The sequence below is a fragment of the Primulina huaijiensis genome, unplaced genomic scaffold (assembly GCF_012295235.1).
Source record: "Primulina huaijiensis isolate GDHJ02 unplaced genomic scaffold, ASM1229523v2 scaffold20025, whole genome shotgun sequence".
NCBI classification, from domain to species: domain Eukaryota; kingdom Viridiplantae; phylum Streptophyta; class Magnoliopsida; order Lamiales; family Gesneriaceae; genus Primulina; species Primulina huaijiensis.
The window spans coordinates 647,771-666,865 of record NW_027351963.1 but is presented as its reverse complement, the minus strand read 5'-3'; the positions used below and the strand labels follow the sequence as shown (position 1 = coordinate 666,865).

Here is a 19,095-nt window from a genome sequence, read left to right as displayed (position 1 = left end):
ATATATAAAGTTTCGTTGGTGAAAGCAATAATCATTTTAGAAATTAAGGCTATGGCTACAATAATTTCCCGCATGCCACGTCCGAATTTACTGGATCTCCAATTCACACCATTAAACTCATGAACATGTAATTGGGCTTTATCTAGTATCAGCCATATGCCAAAAGTTATATTTTTGAGGCGCTATTTAGAATGACATATGGATCTTTCGAAATATAAAACGAATTGAAGATATATATATATATACATATATTTCAATTAATTTGTCCCATTTTGGCTTAAACTTATCAAATTTTGATCTTGGGGGTTATTTTACTGACACGAAATATCAACAATTTTCAGTGCCAATGTTAGCAATTTTCGGTGTTACGCCATCATTTTTAAATGTTACATCAATATATTTAAGTGTCACATCAACACTCCGACGAAATATCATGATTTTATCAAAACCAAACTTTGATTTAGAACAAAACTTAAAACGGGACAAGTTAGTAAATAAATAAAGTTAATTTTCCCACATACATATATATAAAAGAGGTGAGAAATTAATCTAGTACCAAGACGTCCTCTCTAACATGTATGGTGAGTAGGGGTGTTCAAACTTCGGATAAAATCGAAAAAAAAAATCTAAATCGAAAAAATCGAATATCGAACTGAACCGAAAGCCTAATTTTGTAATTCGGATATAAATGTTAAAATCGAAATTTATTTGGTTCGATTTTGGATTATATATGTCAAAATCGAACAAATCGAAAAAACCAAAATTTCATTAGATTAATAAATTTTTTATATTTTTATTTATATTATATATTTTGATATGATATTTAGTGAAAGAAAAACTATTTTGAACAATTTTTAGTTGATTGTTGTTTGTTTAATTAATTTAGACCTTATAATTAAATATTTTACTAAGAAAACATGTAGAAAGTTAACATATTATATTTTACAATATATTTATATTATTAATTTAAAAAATTATACCAAAATCGAAATAACCGACCGAAATAACCGAACCGTTTTGGTAGAAAACCGAACCGAACCGAAGAAACATGGTTCGGATATCGGATTATATATTTCTAAAATCGAAAACCGAAAAAACCGAAATAAAAAATCGAAAACTGAACTGAACCGACCGATGAACACCCCTAATGGTGAGGGTATGAACTTTAATTTGATGAAGAATATGTGAATAATGTTAACCAAGTAGAAAATTTTGAATAGGAGATTTTTACATATATATTGAAGAATAATAATTAGCTCATCAATGTAAGTTCACATTGTCATTCAAATATAACATTAGATTCGGTGTTCTTCACTTTAGGTAAGACGTCAAGAATAACTTCTAAAGGCAATATAATGCAGGATCAATCGAGCTTTTAAACTTTGAGTAGGTCTCTTGTGAGACGCGGTCTCACGAATCTTTATCCGTGAGACGGGTCAATCCTATTGATATTCACGATAAAAAGTAATACTCTTAGCATAAAAAGTAATACTTTTTTATAGATGACTCAAATAAGAGATTCGACCCACGAAATTGATCCGTGAGACCGTCTCACAAGATTTTTTTATGTCAAACTTTAATGAGTGATGCATTTGTTATGTTTCACATATTATTTAATCATGTAATTACTATTTTTCCATGTATTTAAAAATGGATAAATAAGAAGCACAAAAGTTGGAGAAATAATAAAGTAGCAATCAACTTCAATAATTGATACTTATTCTATATTGCTAGGGTTTTATCCATTTCACATCATCTTCTTTCCCCCCACTCACTTATTATATATACTTGAAGGACAACCACAAAGGGATCTTTCATTCCCTTTTGTACGGCCCCCTACTTCTAAATGCTATGGCTATGCTTGCTTTAATTTTAGATTGCTATTTTCTTGTCTCAAATAATACAAAGAAACATAACTTCTTCGATTGACTAGAAATCTTAATTTTTCGTCTTTCCTTATAATCCTTATTTTTAGTGTTAGATATGTCACACCGACTGAATTAAGTTCTTGAAAATTGTATATATAAATTTGGACAATTATCTTCTTGAACTAAGTTTTGGAATGGACCAAATTAACCCATAATTTTAGCATTTAGTTTGAACTTAAGTTCTCAAATCTTATTATTATATTATTTATAACATGATAAAAATATTTTTTTTATCACAATCACATCAACTAAGAAGACAATATTCAAAATCCAATGTGTAAATTGCCTTTATATCCCCAAACTCAAACTTGGATTTATGATTAGTCTATGTCATGAATCCATATGTTTTTTCAAGTATGAAAATTGATATAAAATATTAAAAACATAATACTAACATAATAATATATGATGTGTGAATACAACAAGATTGGATCTGATACCAAAAAAAAAGAGTATACAATTAGAATAACTTTATTATTACAAATACTCAGTATACATGTTTGGGTACAAAACAATTAACAAATTTGGTGCACTAATTTAAGAAACTTCAGATAAAAAAATATTAAATTTACGTATTACTTTATATATTTATGATATCAATTGATTCAAATTGGATACAAAATCATAATTTACAATTTTAGTTTAAGAGAGAAAATATAACTATATAGGTCGAAGATTTTTATACACCGAACATATGTTTTATACCAGATATGAAATAGTTAGTACTAAAAACTCATTTATTATATATTCAATGTTTTGTGCCTACTTTATACCTGAAAATACATCATTTTTCTGTGGATCGGAAAGTGCAAATTTTTTTCTCAGATAAGGGCTAACCACAAACCCAAGTTTGTGTTTGGATGTTTAAAGAAATTTTACTCAAATTCAGTCATCCAAGTTTGGATCGGAGGATTTGGATTTGATAGGGTATTTTTAGGAAAGATTTGAAATGACTTCATATGAGGACTCAAAAAATAATTATATTGAATTTTAAATTCATTTTCAAATAGATTTATTCAATTAAACCAATTGAATTTGTTATTAAAGATTTGAAATATCATTCATCCAAACCAAAATAATTTAATCGATATAGTAACTTTTTTTATGTTTTACCTAAACACATCTAAATAATAATAATTTTATCATAATAAGCACTTGAAATACCGAGAACACCAAACATATGGACGCTACAAAACAATTTGGGTAGGTTAATATTTATCAACTTAGTGGACTAAAACCATAAATTATTTAATAACATGACAAAAAACGAAAACATACAAGTTACAATATATAAAAAATGTAATTTTCTCGATTTTGTTTGTTTGTTTGTTGTGTATACAACATTTCTAGCTATCACGGGCCATATATATAGTAGGGTCGCGATAAGGAACTCATTTAACATGTGCAATTAAATAATGGACGGCTTACATGAACAATAAGTTAGTGATTTTGATTTTGATTTTGATTTTGATTTGACTGTGCCAGTGTTTTGATTTTGAGATCAGGATTTATACTTTCGAAACTGAGCACAAAGGTGTCAATTCGAGTGAGTTTGGATCAAATTGGAGCAAGATACTTAAAATTTATTGAGGACTCAAACCAACTCAAAAACAATAAACTCGAACTCAGACTAACCCAACCAACCTAATCATATTTTACTATGCAACAATATTTTTTTCTTAATAAAATAATAAAATAAAAATTCAAATAACATATTAATAATATTTTAATTTAAACACAAATAACAAAATCTCGTAATAATGTCTCATGGGTTTAATTGTTTATATTTAGAAGTCTAATTGTATAGATTAGTAATTCAATTATGTTCTAGAAAATTCAAATATTTCACAAAATAAATATCACACGATGAAAATATATGATATCAATATAAACAAAAAAAATTTCAAGAAACACAAAATAACTTAGACCTAAAATAAAAATTTCTCTAAATATTTGAAGATGGCCTTCCACCGATTATCTTCATCAAGAAAGACAACTGTCATCGCATATGATACCCCTGTAAAGGCCTGGGTCATCATTGACCCGGGATATCAATTGGAAAGCCCAGAATAAAGGTCAGCTTCCCGGGCAGTTCTCCTCTTCCCGGGCAGTTATCGTAGCCCGGGCTCTTATACAAGCACCCGGGTAATCGACCACCCGAGCCACCTCGAGAATTCAACCACACTCGAGTATGATTGATACAGGCCGTCTAATCTGTCAGAACAACTTGGGCTTGGAGTGTCCTAGAAGTCATCAAAAGCTAGGGTATGGGCAACCGACTTGACATACTTAGTAAGTGGCACTGGAATCAAGGTACCTACATCATTTTCTACTATAAATAGCAGATATTAATGTCATTTACAGATTCTGAAATCTTTGAACTCTTAAGCATTTACATATTTTCTCTCAAATATTGCTTATATTCATCTAAAAACCTGCTGACTTTAGCATCGGAGTGGCTACGCTGGATACTCCTCCGGCGCCCATTCACGAGTTCCTCTCCTTTTCGCGGGTGATTGTTACAGCCATTCTTTCACTCAAATTCTCCAAACATTATAAATTATTGATTTGACCCGTTGGAGCTCCGATGGGTGGTGATACCCCTGTAAAGGCCTGGGTCATCATTGACCCCGGATATCAATTGGAAAGCCCAGAATAGAGGTCAGCTTCCCGGGCACTTCTCCTCTTCCCGGGCAGTTATCGTAGACCGGGCTCTTATACAAGCACCCGGGTAATCGACCACCCGAGCCACCTCGAGAATTGAACCACACTCGAGTATGATTGATACAGACCGTCTAATCTGTCAGAACAACTTGGGCTTGTAGTGTCCTAGAAGTCATCAGAAGCTAGGGTATGGACAACCGACTTGACATACTTAGTAAGTGGCACTGGAATCAAGGTACCTACCTCATTTTCTAATATAAATATCAGATATTAATGTCATTTACAGATTCTGAAATCTTTGAACTCTTAAGCATTTACATATTTTCTCTCAAATATTGCTTATATTCATCTAAAAACCTGCTGACTTTAGCATCGGAGTGGCTACGCTGGATACTCCTCCGGCGCCCATTCACGAGTTCCTCTCTTGTTTGCAGGCGATTGTTACAGCCATTCTTTCACTCAAATTCCCCAAACATTATAAATTATTGATTTGACTCGTTGGAGCTCCTTACCCGGCTCATCTATTTCAACGAGATCACATCAGTATACCTAGCTATCTAATTAACGGCCGGATCACATACTAATTGCCAGCAAAAGTCCTAAGCTATCTATACAAAGTAATCGATTCGATCATACAATGATTTTAGTTTTGAATTTGTGGCAAACTCGACTTCCTTGCAAGGACGCCAATCAACTCTTGATTTCACCACATCAGAAGAGTAATTTAGGGAGAACTCATCAGGTTTCAACATAGACATTAACCATAATTAAAATTTTCGATTCCTTCCTTGAAAAAATGGCTTTGTTTATTGAAAAATGGGCATGAGAAATTTCAGAGCACTGTCTCTGGGAAGACAATATCATTATCAGGTAGATGCATCAGACGTCTGCAATTATGAAATAAAACAAAATTTCGAACACGCCATACCTAGTACAGTTGTTTGCCGCCCTACTTATCGAGACAAGTAATCCCACGTTTAGTTATGAGCATAAAATACAATGACTGTTCAATGCACGTTTCTTTTAGAAACGAGGAATTGAAGTGATCGGTACTTCACCCCTAAAAAGACACCAAAAACTTCTCTCACAAAAACATGAGCGTCTTTTATCAGCTAGTCCCCTTTCTCGAGGACTTTCTTTGTTCAATCCATATCATCTTCGTTTTTTTAGTATATTTGCAATAATTTATTTTAAGTGAAAATTTTCAAAGATTTCATCGGCTAGACTAAAAGCTTACACTAAAAAAAAAGACAAAGGTTAAAAACCATTGTCGTAGGTAAAATAAAACCGTTATTAAAAGTCATGTGGTTAAAGGGTGTGCTCAAAGACAACGGTGAAAAACCGTTGTCGTAGACGTCTAAAGATGACGGTGAAAAACCGTTGTTGTAGATATGTAAAACCGTTGTTAAAGGCCCTTTGGTTAAAGCATTCGCTCAAAGTCAACGGTTTTGGAGTGATGTGATAACTACAATTTGCGACGGTTTTTGGAAAACCGTCGTACATTTATTAGCGACGGAATTCATCTTACACATCGTTAAGTAGCGACGGTTTTACATACCATCGCTAAATTTAGCGACGGTCTTTTATAAATATCGTCGCTAATTTTAGCGACAGTTTGGGATGATTTCCGTAGCTAATTTTTCAGTAATATAAAAAATTCGCTTTTAATATTTTAATAAATATTAAAAAAAAAACACATAATCTTTCTATGCTAACTATTTAAATTTTTACTAAAATTTAAAGAGAAAAAATTTATTCTAATTCAAAACTAAAATTGTGTAAAGACGAAAAATTTTAAGTGTTGTGAAGTGGTTGGGTAGAAAATAGACGTATTTATAGCCATTTTGCGACGGATTTTGCTTTAACCGTCGTCGATTTAATATTAGCGACGATGTTTCGAAAACCGTCGCTAAATTTAGCGACAGTTATATAAAAACCGTCGCTAAATATAGAGACGGTTCTGGCTAAACTGTCGCTACCTTTAAATCGACGACGGTTTTAATATAACCGTCGCTAAAATTAGCGACGGTGAATACAAACCGTCGCTAATGTTAGCGACATTTTTTGCAAAACCGTCGCTAAAGTTAAATTGACGACGGTTTTACTTATAACCGTCGCTAATTTTAGCGACGGTTATACCTAAACCGTCGCAAGTTTTAAATTAGCGACGGTGGAGTTAAAGCGTCGCTAATTTTAGCGACCGATTTTGCTTAAAACCGTTGCAAAATTTAATATTGACAACAAATTTATAAAAAAAATCAGTTGAAAGACAATGGTTTGTAGCAAACCGTTGTTGTAGCTTTAAGAAAAACGCTAATACACAACGGTTTTTAAACCGTTGCCGTAGCCCACAAAAAAAACGCTCATAGACAACGGTTTTTAAAAACCGTTGTCGTAGCTCTAAAAAAAACGCTCATAGACAACGGTTTTTAAAAACCGAAAAACCGTTGTCGTAGATATATCAAAGACAACGGTTTTAAAAAAACAGTTGTCTTTGAGCGGATTTTTTTAGGCTACGACAATGGTTTTTGTTAAAACCGTTGTCAAAAGTAAAAAGATATTTTTTCTTGTAGTGTTATGAACATTTAAAATAATCTTTTGCAAACATTACATAAATCTACCAGTTTTTAATATTAGATATATATACATTTTGTCTCTTATAATTTTGAAAGATTATATCTATATATATTTTTTATATATATCAACGTCTCTTATCTGAGTTTTAATTTCATTTTAAATCTATGAATAGAAGTGCATATTTTACTGGCATTCATGCATCTCTCATATAATGATTATATATATTTCTATTTTTACAAAAATTAAATTTAATAATTATTATTAATTATACAAAGTTTAATAATATACCAATATCCCTATATATATATATAATGCAGGTGAGTGGTGGGGTTTAATGAAATAGTGGGGATATGTGTGGTGTGTGAAGTCTCCGTAGAGTTTGATGCTCGCACAAAGAGTATCAATTCCTCATTCATTTCGCACAAATCTCGACTCACAGAAAATTCCATGTAGCCTATCATTGATATTTTTAGGCAGAAAGATAAAAGCCGTATCATGTGGAGAATTAGAGAAACTCTCCGAGTGGGGTGTACTCCTTTTTTATTTATTTTATCCTTAAATTTAATCTTTTTGACAAGTACTATAAAATCTACTCCGGGTCATGATTTCTCTCCAACTTTCTAAGAAAGCTAAACCAAAAACTCCCTTTGTTCATATATCTAATTGTTATTTCGAACATCATCATGAGTAAAAGTAAGGTTACAGGTAGCGATTTTTATGAAGAAGATGGAAGTGAGATAAGAAGAGGGCCGTGGACTCTTGAAGAAGACAATCTTCTTATTGAATACGTGACTTGCCATAGGGAAGGCCATTGGAATTCCTTAGCCAAATGCGCAGGTTTGAAGAGAACTGGGAAGAGTTGCAGATTGAGGTGGTTGAATTATCTGAAGCCTGATATTAAGCGTGGAAACCTCACACCACATGAACAGCTCTTGATTCTTGAGCTCCATTCTGAATGGGGAAACAGGTGAATTTAATTAAGTTTGTACTCATATACCTGAAACTATTAAGTAAAAAAAAATAAAAATTCTTTGAATATAGATTCAGTGCCTAAAATATTTGATCACTTTCTCTGGGCTGTAGATGGTCCAAAATCGCACAGCATTTACCAGGAAGAACGGATAACGAAATTAAAAATTACTGGAGAACGAGGGTACAAAAACAGGCAAGACAATTGAAGGTCGATTCCAACAGCAAGAAGTTTGTCGAAGCCATTCGCAAGTTTTGGAAGCCAAGATTACTAGAAAAAATGAAACAAGAATCATCAGATCAAACTGCGTCTCCTTCTTCTTCAATCTCCAGCCTTGAAACTCAAGTATTTACTGCCGCCCCTTCACCAGTTCTTGACCAGGCCCTGATGCAACACTCTCTATATCCAAAACCAAATAACCTGGTAAATAACTCAGAACATGGTAATTTTAATGAAGATCTAAGGACTGCTGGCATTCAAGTTGGCGGTGCATATTCACAATTCGATGATGATTGTTACTTTGTTGACCTTCCTAGTTATGGAATGATGCCTAGGATGGATTCCCAGGATATTTCCTTGCCCGAATACCACGCAGAGGGTGTCGTTGATTGGTTTGGAGATGAATTGGGAAGGCGTACTTTTTGGGAAACCGATGAGTTATGGCAATATAGAAAGATGGGTGTTTAGATAAATATATTGTACTTTTTCTCTAGTAGGGCCTTTCAAAAGAGAATATCAAGTTTTATATTATGTGTGTTTGTAAAGTTGTTGTGTGTTTGAGATCAATCAGCAGCCAGGTCTTTTACTATGTAGTTATGAATTACTGATGATATTGCAGCAAATAATACTACAAATAATGTGTTAATAAAAACGAGGAGTACTCAATTCAAATGTCATGTTCGACGTGCTGTCTGTCTACTCATAGGAAAGGAAAAAAAACAACCTCATCGGCTTGTACTGCATGTTACCTTTAATTTAAAGACAAAAACTTATGTGAGACGGTCTTACGGATCGTATTTTATGATACGGATCTCTTATTTGGGTTATTCATGAAAATTATTACTTTTTATGCTTAGAGTATTACTTTTTATTATGAATATCGGTAAGGTTGACCCGTCTCACGCATAAAGATTCGTGAGACTGTCTCACAAGAGACATATTCTAATTTAAAAATCGTATTAAAATTAATTAAAGTAAACATGTATAAAATTACAATCAACAGTGAGATATGATAGATAGTATTGGATGGTGACACCAATGGATCGTACTTGGAAGAGATAGGCACGAGCTTGGTAGTGGAAAACAACTGTATATCATTTTCTTTACTTGACCAAGTTATAAATGGATCTCAAACCCATAATTTTATCTTAGAATTGATTTTGGTTTTCAATATTGTCTAATTTTATTTTTAGTTTATTATATTTGTTTTTGTGTGTGTACAATTTTAATCGTTTTTTTTTGACATAACAGTGATTTGTCATCAATACGACATTGATGTGATCTATAGTATCATATCGAAATCTCCATAAAAAAGATTAATATTTTGAGAAATATTTGATTAAAATTAAAATTTGATAACATGAAGAAAATGTAAACATGCAAAACAAAAATGCAATTTTCTTTGCAGTCCAAGATGAAAAATAAAAATAGTTTTATTAATTAATTTGGTCGCAAGCCAGCTATATTGATATATATAATTATAAATGATTTATAGTTCATCTAACATAAAGATTGAGACTAAACAACAGGATCTTTACTCAAATTAAAAATGAATAATAAACATTATTGGCCCCTTTGCTTCGAATATTTTGGGGAAGGAGGGATTTTATAAAGAAGTCAGTCGAGAATTTATTTGGAAAAAAGGTAGCTCAAGAACGAGTAAACTGATCTTACAAGATGGTTGGAATTTTCTAACAACGCAACGCATATTTATAAAAGTTCATGCGATGTGCTCCAAGGACGATCGATAAGTTTTCATGGAAACTCACTTTTGCAAGCAAATACACTTTCCCTTTCCAATTTTTATTTTTTTTAATCACATCATTTATTTTATTTCACGCTTTTAATCATCCATTAATATATACAGAATTGGTGGCGACAACCAGGAATATGACTCTACTCAGACTAAAATTTTAAACTATAAAATCTTTTGATATTTTAAATTGGTCTACCCATTCTAATATCATATTAATCCAAAATTATACAAAATTTATATATAACTTTTTTTTTTGAAAAAAAAGGCCACCGGCAGTTACTGTGGCTCCGCCACTGGTTGGTGATTAATTATAGCTTGATCATGTAGACATTGTGATATCCCCGTGTCGTCCTTTGCTAACATCGTCCCATTTGTAATAAGATCAATTCCGATCATTTGAGATTTTTCATTACACGCAATAACACAAAATGAGATGAGAGAATTAGTTACTCAAAATGCGACTTTTTATCTTTCAAGTATAAGAAATAAAAAAAGAGCGCATAAAAATTTAAAATGCCGAATTCATTTTCTATATTAAGTGAACATAATTCATACTTTAGGTATTAAAGTTTAAATTGGCATGCCAAATGGGTTGGGCCATGCCATCTAGCCCAGTTTCTAATCGGGTTTTGCCCAGACCATAACCGTATATCGGCACACCGGCCAAGCCCTGCCGCTTCTATACTGGGTTAACAGACAGATTGGATGGGACCAGCCCATTTCACACCTCGTGGAACACACGTACGAAAACATCGCCACTTGAAAATGAAGTTGCATTTGCATACCATACGATACGATGATTGAGCCATCGTGTTCATCAAATTTACCCACAAACTAAAAAAAAAAGAACGGGGGGGACACCACTCCCTCCCCACCAACCATTTCTAATATGTCATTTTTTCTTTATTCATTCTCATTATATATATTATTATGTAAAACAAGTATAAATCAAGACTAGACAAAAATTAGCATCGGAAAACAACATTAAATTCTTTTCTTGTACTCAGCATTTTACCAGAGTACTCTGTGATGAAGCCTTAACTTCAAAATTCAGCTTCAGAACGCAGAGAATGATGGATACAATTGCCGACAATATCACCTTCTTGTTCATGGAGCTGGTTCTGTAACCTTGTACATATCTGCTGTAACTTCTGTCAACCACAATCCTGGAAATAGTGTCTGCAGTTTTTTGTAAAATAAAAAATCAAGAACCATTATTCATCACAGATTTTGGATTTATAGTCTTTGAAATCAAATTGTTCGACTTCTCGTGTACTTACATCCAATTGTTTCTGAATAAATTTAGCTCTTTTCTTGGGTCTGCGCGGGGGCCGGTGGTTAACCATTGTCAAGAAATCTTCTTCAATCGCTCTCTTTGAAAGCGCCACCGAGAATTTCTCCCGGTCTTTCTTCTCGCCGCCACTCCTCAGCACAGGAGATTTGTCCGCCGCCACTGCCGAAACCGGAGAGAATCCCGAGACAGGTCTACTCGCATCCACCGTCAACCCCTTCCCGCCGGAGTCACTTCTGGTGAAACCACCACAACAATTTCTACCGGATGAAAACCCATTCAGCGGCGTTGTTTTACACGCTGCTCTCCTCGTCCTCAAACTCCACGGTTTGTGGGTCTCGCCGTGAGGCAACTCCGCCGACGCCTCAGGCGGCGTCTGGAAAACAGGGAGCGGCGTCGGTGGAGAAACAACGACCAAAGCCACGCCCTCCTCCAGACCCTCCTTAAAAATAGCGTCTTTCATCTTGTCAGCCGCTGTTTGAAGATCGAGCATGACCTTCTCTCTAACGGCGGCGATCCCATGATCGGCAGGCGGAGGGGTGGAGACCACTTTGCGGAATTCATCAGCGGAGGATTCTCTTTTCACTCTGTCTCTGGTGGCGGCGTGGCGGTGTTCGATCGAAATTGAACGGTGGTGGTGATGATTAGAAGAATGAGCATCGGTGGTGAAGCGGCGGAGGGGTGAGATTTGACCATGGGAGTTCACTTTCATGCAGCGGAGGAACCTCTGATTGCCCCACCTCAGGTCGCAAGGCATCGTGAAATTATGCAATGCCGCCTTGTTCGATCTTTCTGTATTCGTAGCCATTATAGAATCAAAACACTATGAAATTAAGCTCTCTTCCTTTCTAATTGTTACTTTGATTGGGGGAGTAGTTGATCAAACGAGAGAAATGTTGTTTGATTAAATTGTAGAAGAGAAGAGGGGAGAGAGAAGCTGTGCCTCCATTGTTGTTATTATGGGAAACTCGCCGGTGGCGTTTTATATATGGAGGTGGAGGTTCTCGGATCTTTTGTCGCGGGTCTGGATCTAATTTCGGGTTGTATTATTATTATTATTATTATTATTTGGGGGCTATAGGTTTTCTTTAAGATAGAAACTTCCTTATAAATCAAATAAATCTTCGTAGTCCAAAAAAAGGTCTAACCTTTCAAATTTTAATATATAAATAGAATTTAAAACTTTTAATCTAAATTAAAAGTTTTAAAAAAAAAATACATTGCTTCTGTGGATTTTATTTAATTTTTGTTTAAAATAGTATAATATGTGAAGCATTCAAGTTCATTTATCTTTTATATAATTAAATTATATTTATGTAACTAAAACTAAGTTATTAAAAAATCACAAAAACTGTGATGATACATTATCATCCACCAATTTTATGATTTTCTATCCGATCTATAAAAAATATTATTTTTTAACGAAAAGTAATTTTTGGTTTCATAAGAATGAGTATTTTAGACGGTAAAATACGAATGGACCGAAAATATTTCAAGATACTTTCGAATTTTTTTTTAAAAAAACAATTTAAACTAGAAATTTGGATAGATTACGCATTAACAGTATAAAATAAAATGAATTTTAAACTTTTTCTAGAAGTGAACTTCAAATACATTTTAATTAATATGAAACACTATATAAATATGCAAGTAATTGATTTGAAGTTAGGATTTTGTTTATCTAAAACAACAAAAATATATTTAAAATTTATCGATCCAAATACAACATAATGAATATATATGTAATTCAAATTCACTCATAATGTCAACTGATGTAAATGTAACATGTGATTATGTCATTTCAAATTCAACTTTCAGATACTTTCTCAAATCAAATATCTTCGTCCAAATCAAATCATTTCATCCTACGGAACCTAAGATGCAATTATAACAAATCATCTTCAAATTATTATTTTTAAAATAAAAATAAAACTCATACTATTTTCAATGTCTGGGCATGGAAATTTCTTCTGTCGAATGATCTCAGCTCCAACAATTATTTCCAGACTGAATATATTTGCCAGAATCTTGTGTATCTCAACCAAAACCATTTAGCGACTTTGGGAATTTAAATTTAAATTTTATTGGCTCTTAAGTTCGTATTTATTTATGATTGTCGTTTATCACATGATACTAAAGTAAAATAAGTAAATATATGGTACGATATTACTAATCCAACATAGTATTATATACATGATATATCCTAAAAGATATATTAACATAAGCATTCAAGGATAATCGCTAAATAAGACCTAACAAAATAAAAATACAGCTTACAAATATATGAAATAGTTGCAAGAAAAGCATCATAACAAAAACAAATCGAATTCCACTACTGTTTTTATAGCTATCCCAATTACCAACACTGGCATTGAATATTTAACATCTCCAAGAATAGGATATCTACGTACAAAAGCATCTGCATGTTTCAACATTCTACGTAAATAATATAGCAAACAAGGAACGACTCGCAAAAGCCAAAAGGGATCGAGCATTTAACAACAGAGCCTTCTATAGACAGCAAACTACAATCGGATAATCTTGCACGCAAGAAAGAACTTCAAACTTGGGGATCAAGCACAATGTATAACCAGTCATAACTTTTTATCAGATCCCTTAAGGTTAAGATTGAACCATTTCTTCTTCGAAGATTTGTCCTTTGAATCTGAACTTCCCTCTTCCCCTGGACTCTCAGATTTATAATCATCGGCTAGAAATTTGCTGCTGCTTCCATTACTAAAATGGCCACTCCCACTGGATAAGGAAAGGGATCTCGCGGTGGTAAAAGATGCATGGATGTCATCTCGCTGTTTTAGAAGCTCATCAACCTGTTCACAAGTAGCATAGAAGGTACACATCAATTAAATATTTGAGGCAAAAGCTACTGTGAAGAAGGTGGAATCAGTGTGTCAGTGAGTTATCCTTAAACACTTACTCAACCAATTTGGATAAACAAAATACCAATTTGAGAAGGAAGTCCTATTGAGAATTAATAAAATGATAAGAAGATTTGGTTAACCGGGATATTTCCAAAGCCAACTGCTGCTACTGAGGACCAAGTTGATTGGACTGCCCCTTCTAACACTCCTCACCAGACAAAAAAGGAGAGGAAAAGTACATCTTGCATCTCTGAACAGTAAGACTGCTCAAGTAAACAGCCAAAAGATTCATCCTACTGGACACAGCTTAACAAGGGGTGGATGCAAGCAGGAAATATAAGCTAATGACTGTGGAATCGTATAAGGTAAAGGATTGCTGCAAACACGCAATTGTTTTTCAATCAAAAGTCTCAATTTGATCTCTTAACTTTTAAATCAGAATCAACCAGCAATAAGAACCTCGTCTAGGGCATGCATTCTTTCTTCGTACCACTGTCTAAGAGTTTCAATAAATGTGCACAAATCGAGTTGACGGTAATAACAGGGTCTAGTAATTTTCAGCAGAAAAATGGACTTTAGAAACACCAAATATAACTGGAGTAAGAGGCTGACTAGATTAGTCAAAATAAAAGAAATGTCTGAATTCCATTACAGAAATGGGTTTCACTTTCACAAGATCATCCAGAATATTAATTTCAAGGTTTAATAAGTTTTGGACAAGATATTGCTCTTTTTGACCTATCTCATCTATGTATTATCCATGCCCGTTAATAAAAAACTGTCTAACGAGCTTAATTTGACAAGATCATCCAGAATTTTAATTTCAAGGTTTAAGAAGTTTTGGACAAGACATTGCTCTTTTTGACCTATCTCATCTATGTATTATCCATGCCCCGTTAATAAAAAACTGTCTAAATAGAAAACTGTCTAAGAAGCTTAATAAGCTCAAGACAGCAGGAACAGAACAAAGGATTCCTTCCAAAGCCAACTTACAGATTGCTTTTCCTGGTTATATCTATTGGTGACTTCTTGGAATTGTGCCAATGCCTGAAAACAAGAAAAGACTGAGATGTGGCAAAGACAAGCGCAACCGGTACTACAAAATTCATAACAAAGCAGGGTTGGAAAAGGACACCTTCCTATATTCTGCCTCAAATTGGCGCAGCTCATTTCTCTTTCTCAAAATCTGAGCTTCAACATCCTTGAGGTTGTGAGTCGTATCCTCATATGACTTTGCACAGAGAGCCTCAATTATGTAGGAAGCAGGTTTAAAGAAATTATCTCCTGCAACAACATGTGAAATGTCAGCCCGTGAAGAAATTTTAAGCCACTTTCATGCAATTATTAGAATTTAGTTGACATGCCACATAGTTCTATATATTTGCATTTGTTATAAAAGCTCAGACCATAAACAGCGAATATGTGAGTGCCAGCTTTTAGTTCCGAGACCTCACAAGGCTGAAGTCCATCAAGCCTTTTAAAGAAAGCAGCTTCTGGATCCTTAGCCATTGCCAACTACACCAACAAAACAGTCATACTACTAAACAAAATAAATGGTGCAAGACTCTTGACTGGCCAAAAAATAGAGAAAATAACTGACACACCGCATTTATAGTCGAATCCAATCTGTACACTTGGAAATGCAAGAAGTACATTCCAGCTGAAGTATTCTTGCCTGTCTTCTCACTATCTTCCTGTAAAAGTTTATAACAGTAGCACAAGTTCATTAGAGAAGGACTGTCAATTCAATTGAGTATGTTTCTAAAAATTTACTCAGCATCCTAACCAAATGCAAACAAATAGCTATTAGGTAAAAAGATAGCTCATACAGAACTGATACAGCTTGAAAAGAAGCAAGTTGAAGTACAATAGTAAATATATTCAAATCCAATTCTCCACCTGTCCCCGACCTCAAGAAGCTTAAAAACCATTCATGATTCAACTCATTATTTAAGAGACCTCCGAGTTGTTTATAAGATACGAGAGAAACCAAGTTCAAGCTAAAGGAGGCGAAACAAGGAACTTTTTCTCACAACAGCAGATTTGGTGTTTCTACCCTTGAGAGGACATTAACAACCAAAACCGGAAAAATAAATAAAATTACCTGCAAGGCCAACCCATATCCCCCGTTTGCATCTTGTTCAAAGTATAAAAGCTGAAATTAAATGTTAAATGGAACTATTAGAACTGAACTCAAGAAGCAAGACCCTCCATTTCTTCCTTCAACATTGAAGAGGGGAGAGAAAAAAAGAATCACGTTTCTCCACAAATTAGAAAGATACAAGGATGTGTTGTGCTAAATATGGGTAAAAGAAGTATCGCAACCTTAAATTTACTTTGAGATGGTGAAGTCACTCTAACTACAATTCCAGCCTCTGCTCGTTCCTCATCAAAGGTTACACTATAGAAGTGAGCACACTGCTTTTCTACCTGATTTTAGACAAAAGGAGAAATAAACGAACCAATACAGAAAATAACACCAACACAACTAACATGTTTTCTATGCAGTTATGGGAGGCACGTACTTTGCCGCTGACTGAAGTTCCAATTGGAAGTGGTTTAATCGTTACAGTGCCATTCAAAGCCTCTTCAAGAACATTAGCAGATACTGTAGTCTTGATAGGGACACCAAGCTTGCTAACCAAATAAAGATATTTGAACAACTTACAAATTAGTCACAAAGTATAATATATTTACGACTTAGTCTAAGTTAGAAAAGAAGCATAAATATAACCTGAATAAAGCTGCAAACATTGTGTTTACGGTTCCAAGGTTGGACAAATCAATCTCCATATCCATTCCCTCAGCGTCAAGGGCCTTATAATATCAATACAGATGTTAATACAATTAGAAAACTCTTATTCAAGCAATAACAACCAAAAAATTGAAATTCAAATCAATGTCATTTACTTGTCACCTTTATAATATCCATTTAACCAAACACAGCATAAACTTACAATGTATCAAATCAGGGAAAAAACATCAAGTTTGCAAAACAAAATGTGATAACAAAGAATAGAGTAGTGTACCTCAAAACCTGACTTATCATACTGCCTCTTCTTCTCTGGATCGGATAAGATGCTATACGAATATGCAACTTCCTTGAAGTGTTCCGAAGCTTCAGGATTGCTGGCATTCTTGTCTGGATGATATCTGAAGATATCTAAGATTATTACTTTACCCGACAAAGAACACTTCCTAGACATCAGTTTCTCTGCTATTTCCTTGGGCATATATTTTATGTATGTCTGTGTAAAAGGGGTCCTTTGCAAAAAAAGACTTGGACATTTTTTTTTTAAAAAAAAATACCTCAATATATGGTACTACACGTGAGACGACATGTTTTTGACGGAGTGACTAAAAGGTAGACAAAAATACCCTATTGATTTGAAATAGAGCAGTAGCGATCTCAAGCACACAAACGCTCAAAAATTTGTGGCATCCATCCTCACACAATTTACAAGACATAATGAACGGAAAAGTTGAATTAAAAGCAGACTCCATATTTGTTCACAAAACACTTCATGTCTCATTAAAGATGGAAATCATTTGTTAGCACTGAGCAAGACAAAACAGAAGGTAAACTCCTCACTGAGAGAAAACTAATTACAATGCAATGGTCCTAAATTAAGACCAGGGAGTGAAGCAGACCTTACCATCAATTTCATTATTAAGCCCCAAAATATACCCTCAAACTGCAAAACCCAATTGATGAAAAAATAAGATCCGACACCTCCAATCAAAACAATATAGCCCATTAAAAACACTGGAGTTTCCAATCAAATCAACCTCAAGTAATAACGTAAAGACACCAACAACCGTGAAAACAACTAATTAGACACTAAATAGCAAACCAAATACCCCAAGATTCATTAAACTCCAAGCGAAGACTTCCAGACTTTCCATGAAAGTGGCCATACAAGAAGGAACACTGACATATAGTAAGTGAAAATTGAAGAATGAGAGAAGGCAACAAAAAAAAACTTACTTGAGAGCAAGCTTTCTATAAGCAGTCTTAATCTCCTGATCAGATGCATCCCTTGACACGCAAAGCACCTCATATGGGTCCTTTCTCAGTGCTGGTGCCGACGGCCCCTCCTTTTTTGAACCCCCCATTTTCTTCTCTCTGAAAATTCACCTTATTTACTGTATTTTATCTCTCCCTTTCAAAAGTCCCCGTCTTTCCCTACACAGACGTTTGCCTCCTATGATATTGATTTGGCCTTATATCTAGCTGAACATCATTCGCCCCAAAATTCAAATCTGCAAGCAAAACAAAATCAAACAAATGAATTTCAATTAAAACATGGAAAATCTTATCTAGCAAGGAGCTAGCAAAGGGAAGAAAATCAAAGCCATGGACCGATTTGTGAATTTCTAATAAATTAATGCGAGATTGCAGATAATAAAATATTGATTCGACGTCAATAAAGGAAACCAAATGATATAATACGTGCTTATAAGATCTGTTGACAATAAATCCGAACTGCTAATACAAGAAATAATCAACTCAGCAAGATAGAACAAATGAAAAACAACAAATAAATCCCACATAAATTAAGAAGCTCGGGCTTCGAGAAATTACATGGATATGCGAATTAGGGCAAAACAAAAATGGAGGATCTACGAGCTGAGCGCCAGATGGGACCAATGAGAAGCTGCGATTATCCCATAAAATTTCTTCTTTCTTTCCTCAAATAATTTGAAGTTCCCAATTTATTTCAGTACCAAGAGAAGATTATATGATGATGTAATCATTGTTAGGGGTTCCATTTCTATTTTTTTTTTCATGCAACCAAATGTTATTTTAT

The 19,095-nt window shown here is 34.0% G+C and overlaps 3 protein-coding genes across 5 annotated transcripts; 1 reads left to right on the top strand and 2 right to left on the bottom strand.

Moving 5' to 3' along the window:
* Nucleotides 1-7,588: 7,588 nt before the first annotated feature.
* Nucleotides 7,589-8,855, top strand: LOC140966144 (transcription factor MYB62-like). Its single transcript, XM_073426500.1, has 2 exons — nt 7,589-8,136; nt 8,253-8,855. The coding sequence occupies exons 1-2, from the start codon at nt 7,853-7,855 to the stop codon at nt 8,824-8,826; spliced, it is 858 nt and encodes a 285-aa protein (XP_073282601.1). The 5' UTR covers nt 7,589-7,852; the 3' UTR covers nt 8,827-8,855.
* A 1,786-nt stretch (nt 8,856-10,641) lies between these two features.
* LOC140966143 (uncharacterized) lies at nt 10,642-12,371 on the bottom strand. The gene is made up of 2 exons (XM_073426499.1): nt 11,395-12,371; nt 10,642-11,293 (listed from the first exon to the last, which is right to left on the bottom strand). Exons 1-2 carry the CDS (start codon nt 12,211-12,213, stop codon nt 11,222-11,224), a joined length of 891 nt encoding a protein of 296 aa, XP_073282600.1. The 5' UTR covers nt 12,214-12,371; the 3' UTR covers nt 10,642-11,221.
* A 1,342-nt stretch (nt 12,372-13,713) lies between these two features.
* LOC140966093 (chaperone protein dnaJ 15-like) lies at nt 13,714-19,019 on the bottom strand. Of its 3 annotated transcripts, none has more exons than XM_073426422.1 (12): nt 18,870-19,019; nt 18,273-18,547; nt 17,314-17,437; nt 17,019-17,101; nt 16,810-16,921; nt 16,610-16,714; nt 16,389-16,439; nt 15,889-15,978; nt 15,691-15,799; nt 15,420-15,568; nt 15,278-15,331; nt 13,714-14,233 (listed from the first exon to the last, which is right to left on the bottom strand). In XM_073426422.1, the coding sequence occupies exons 2-12, from the start codon at nt 18,398-18,400 to the stop codon at nt 14,000-14,002; spliced, it is 1,239 nt and encodes a 412-aa protein (XP_073282523.1). In that variant the 5' UTR covers nt 18,401-18,547; nt 18,870-19,019; the 3' UTR covers nt 13,714-13,999. The 3 variants fall into 3 exon arrangements, with proteins under 3 accessions (XP_073282523.1, XP_073282525.1, XP_073282526.1); XM_073426424.1 differs by having other exon boundaries at nt 18,738-18,875; XM_073426425.1 differs by having other exon boundaries at nt 14,163-15,070; nt 15,216-15,331.
* Nucleotides 19,020-19,095: the final 76 nt, after the last annotated feature.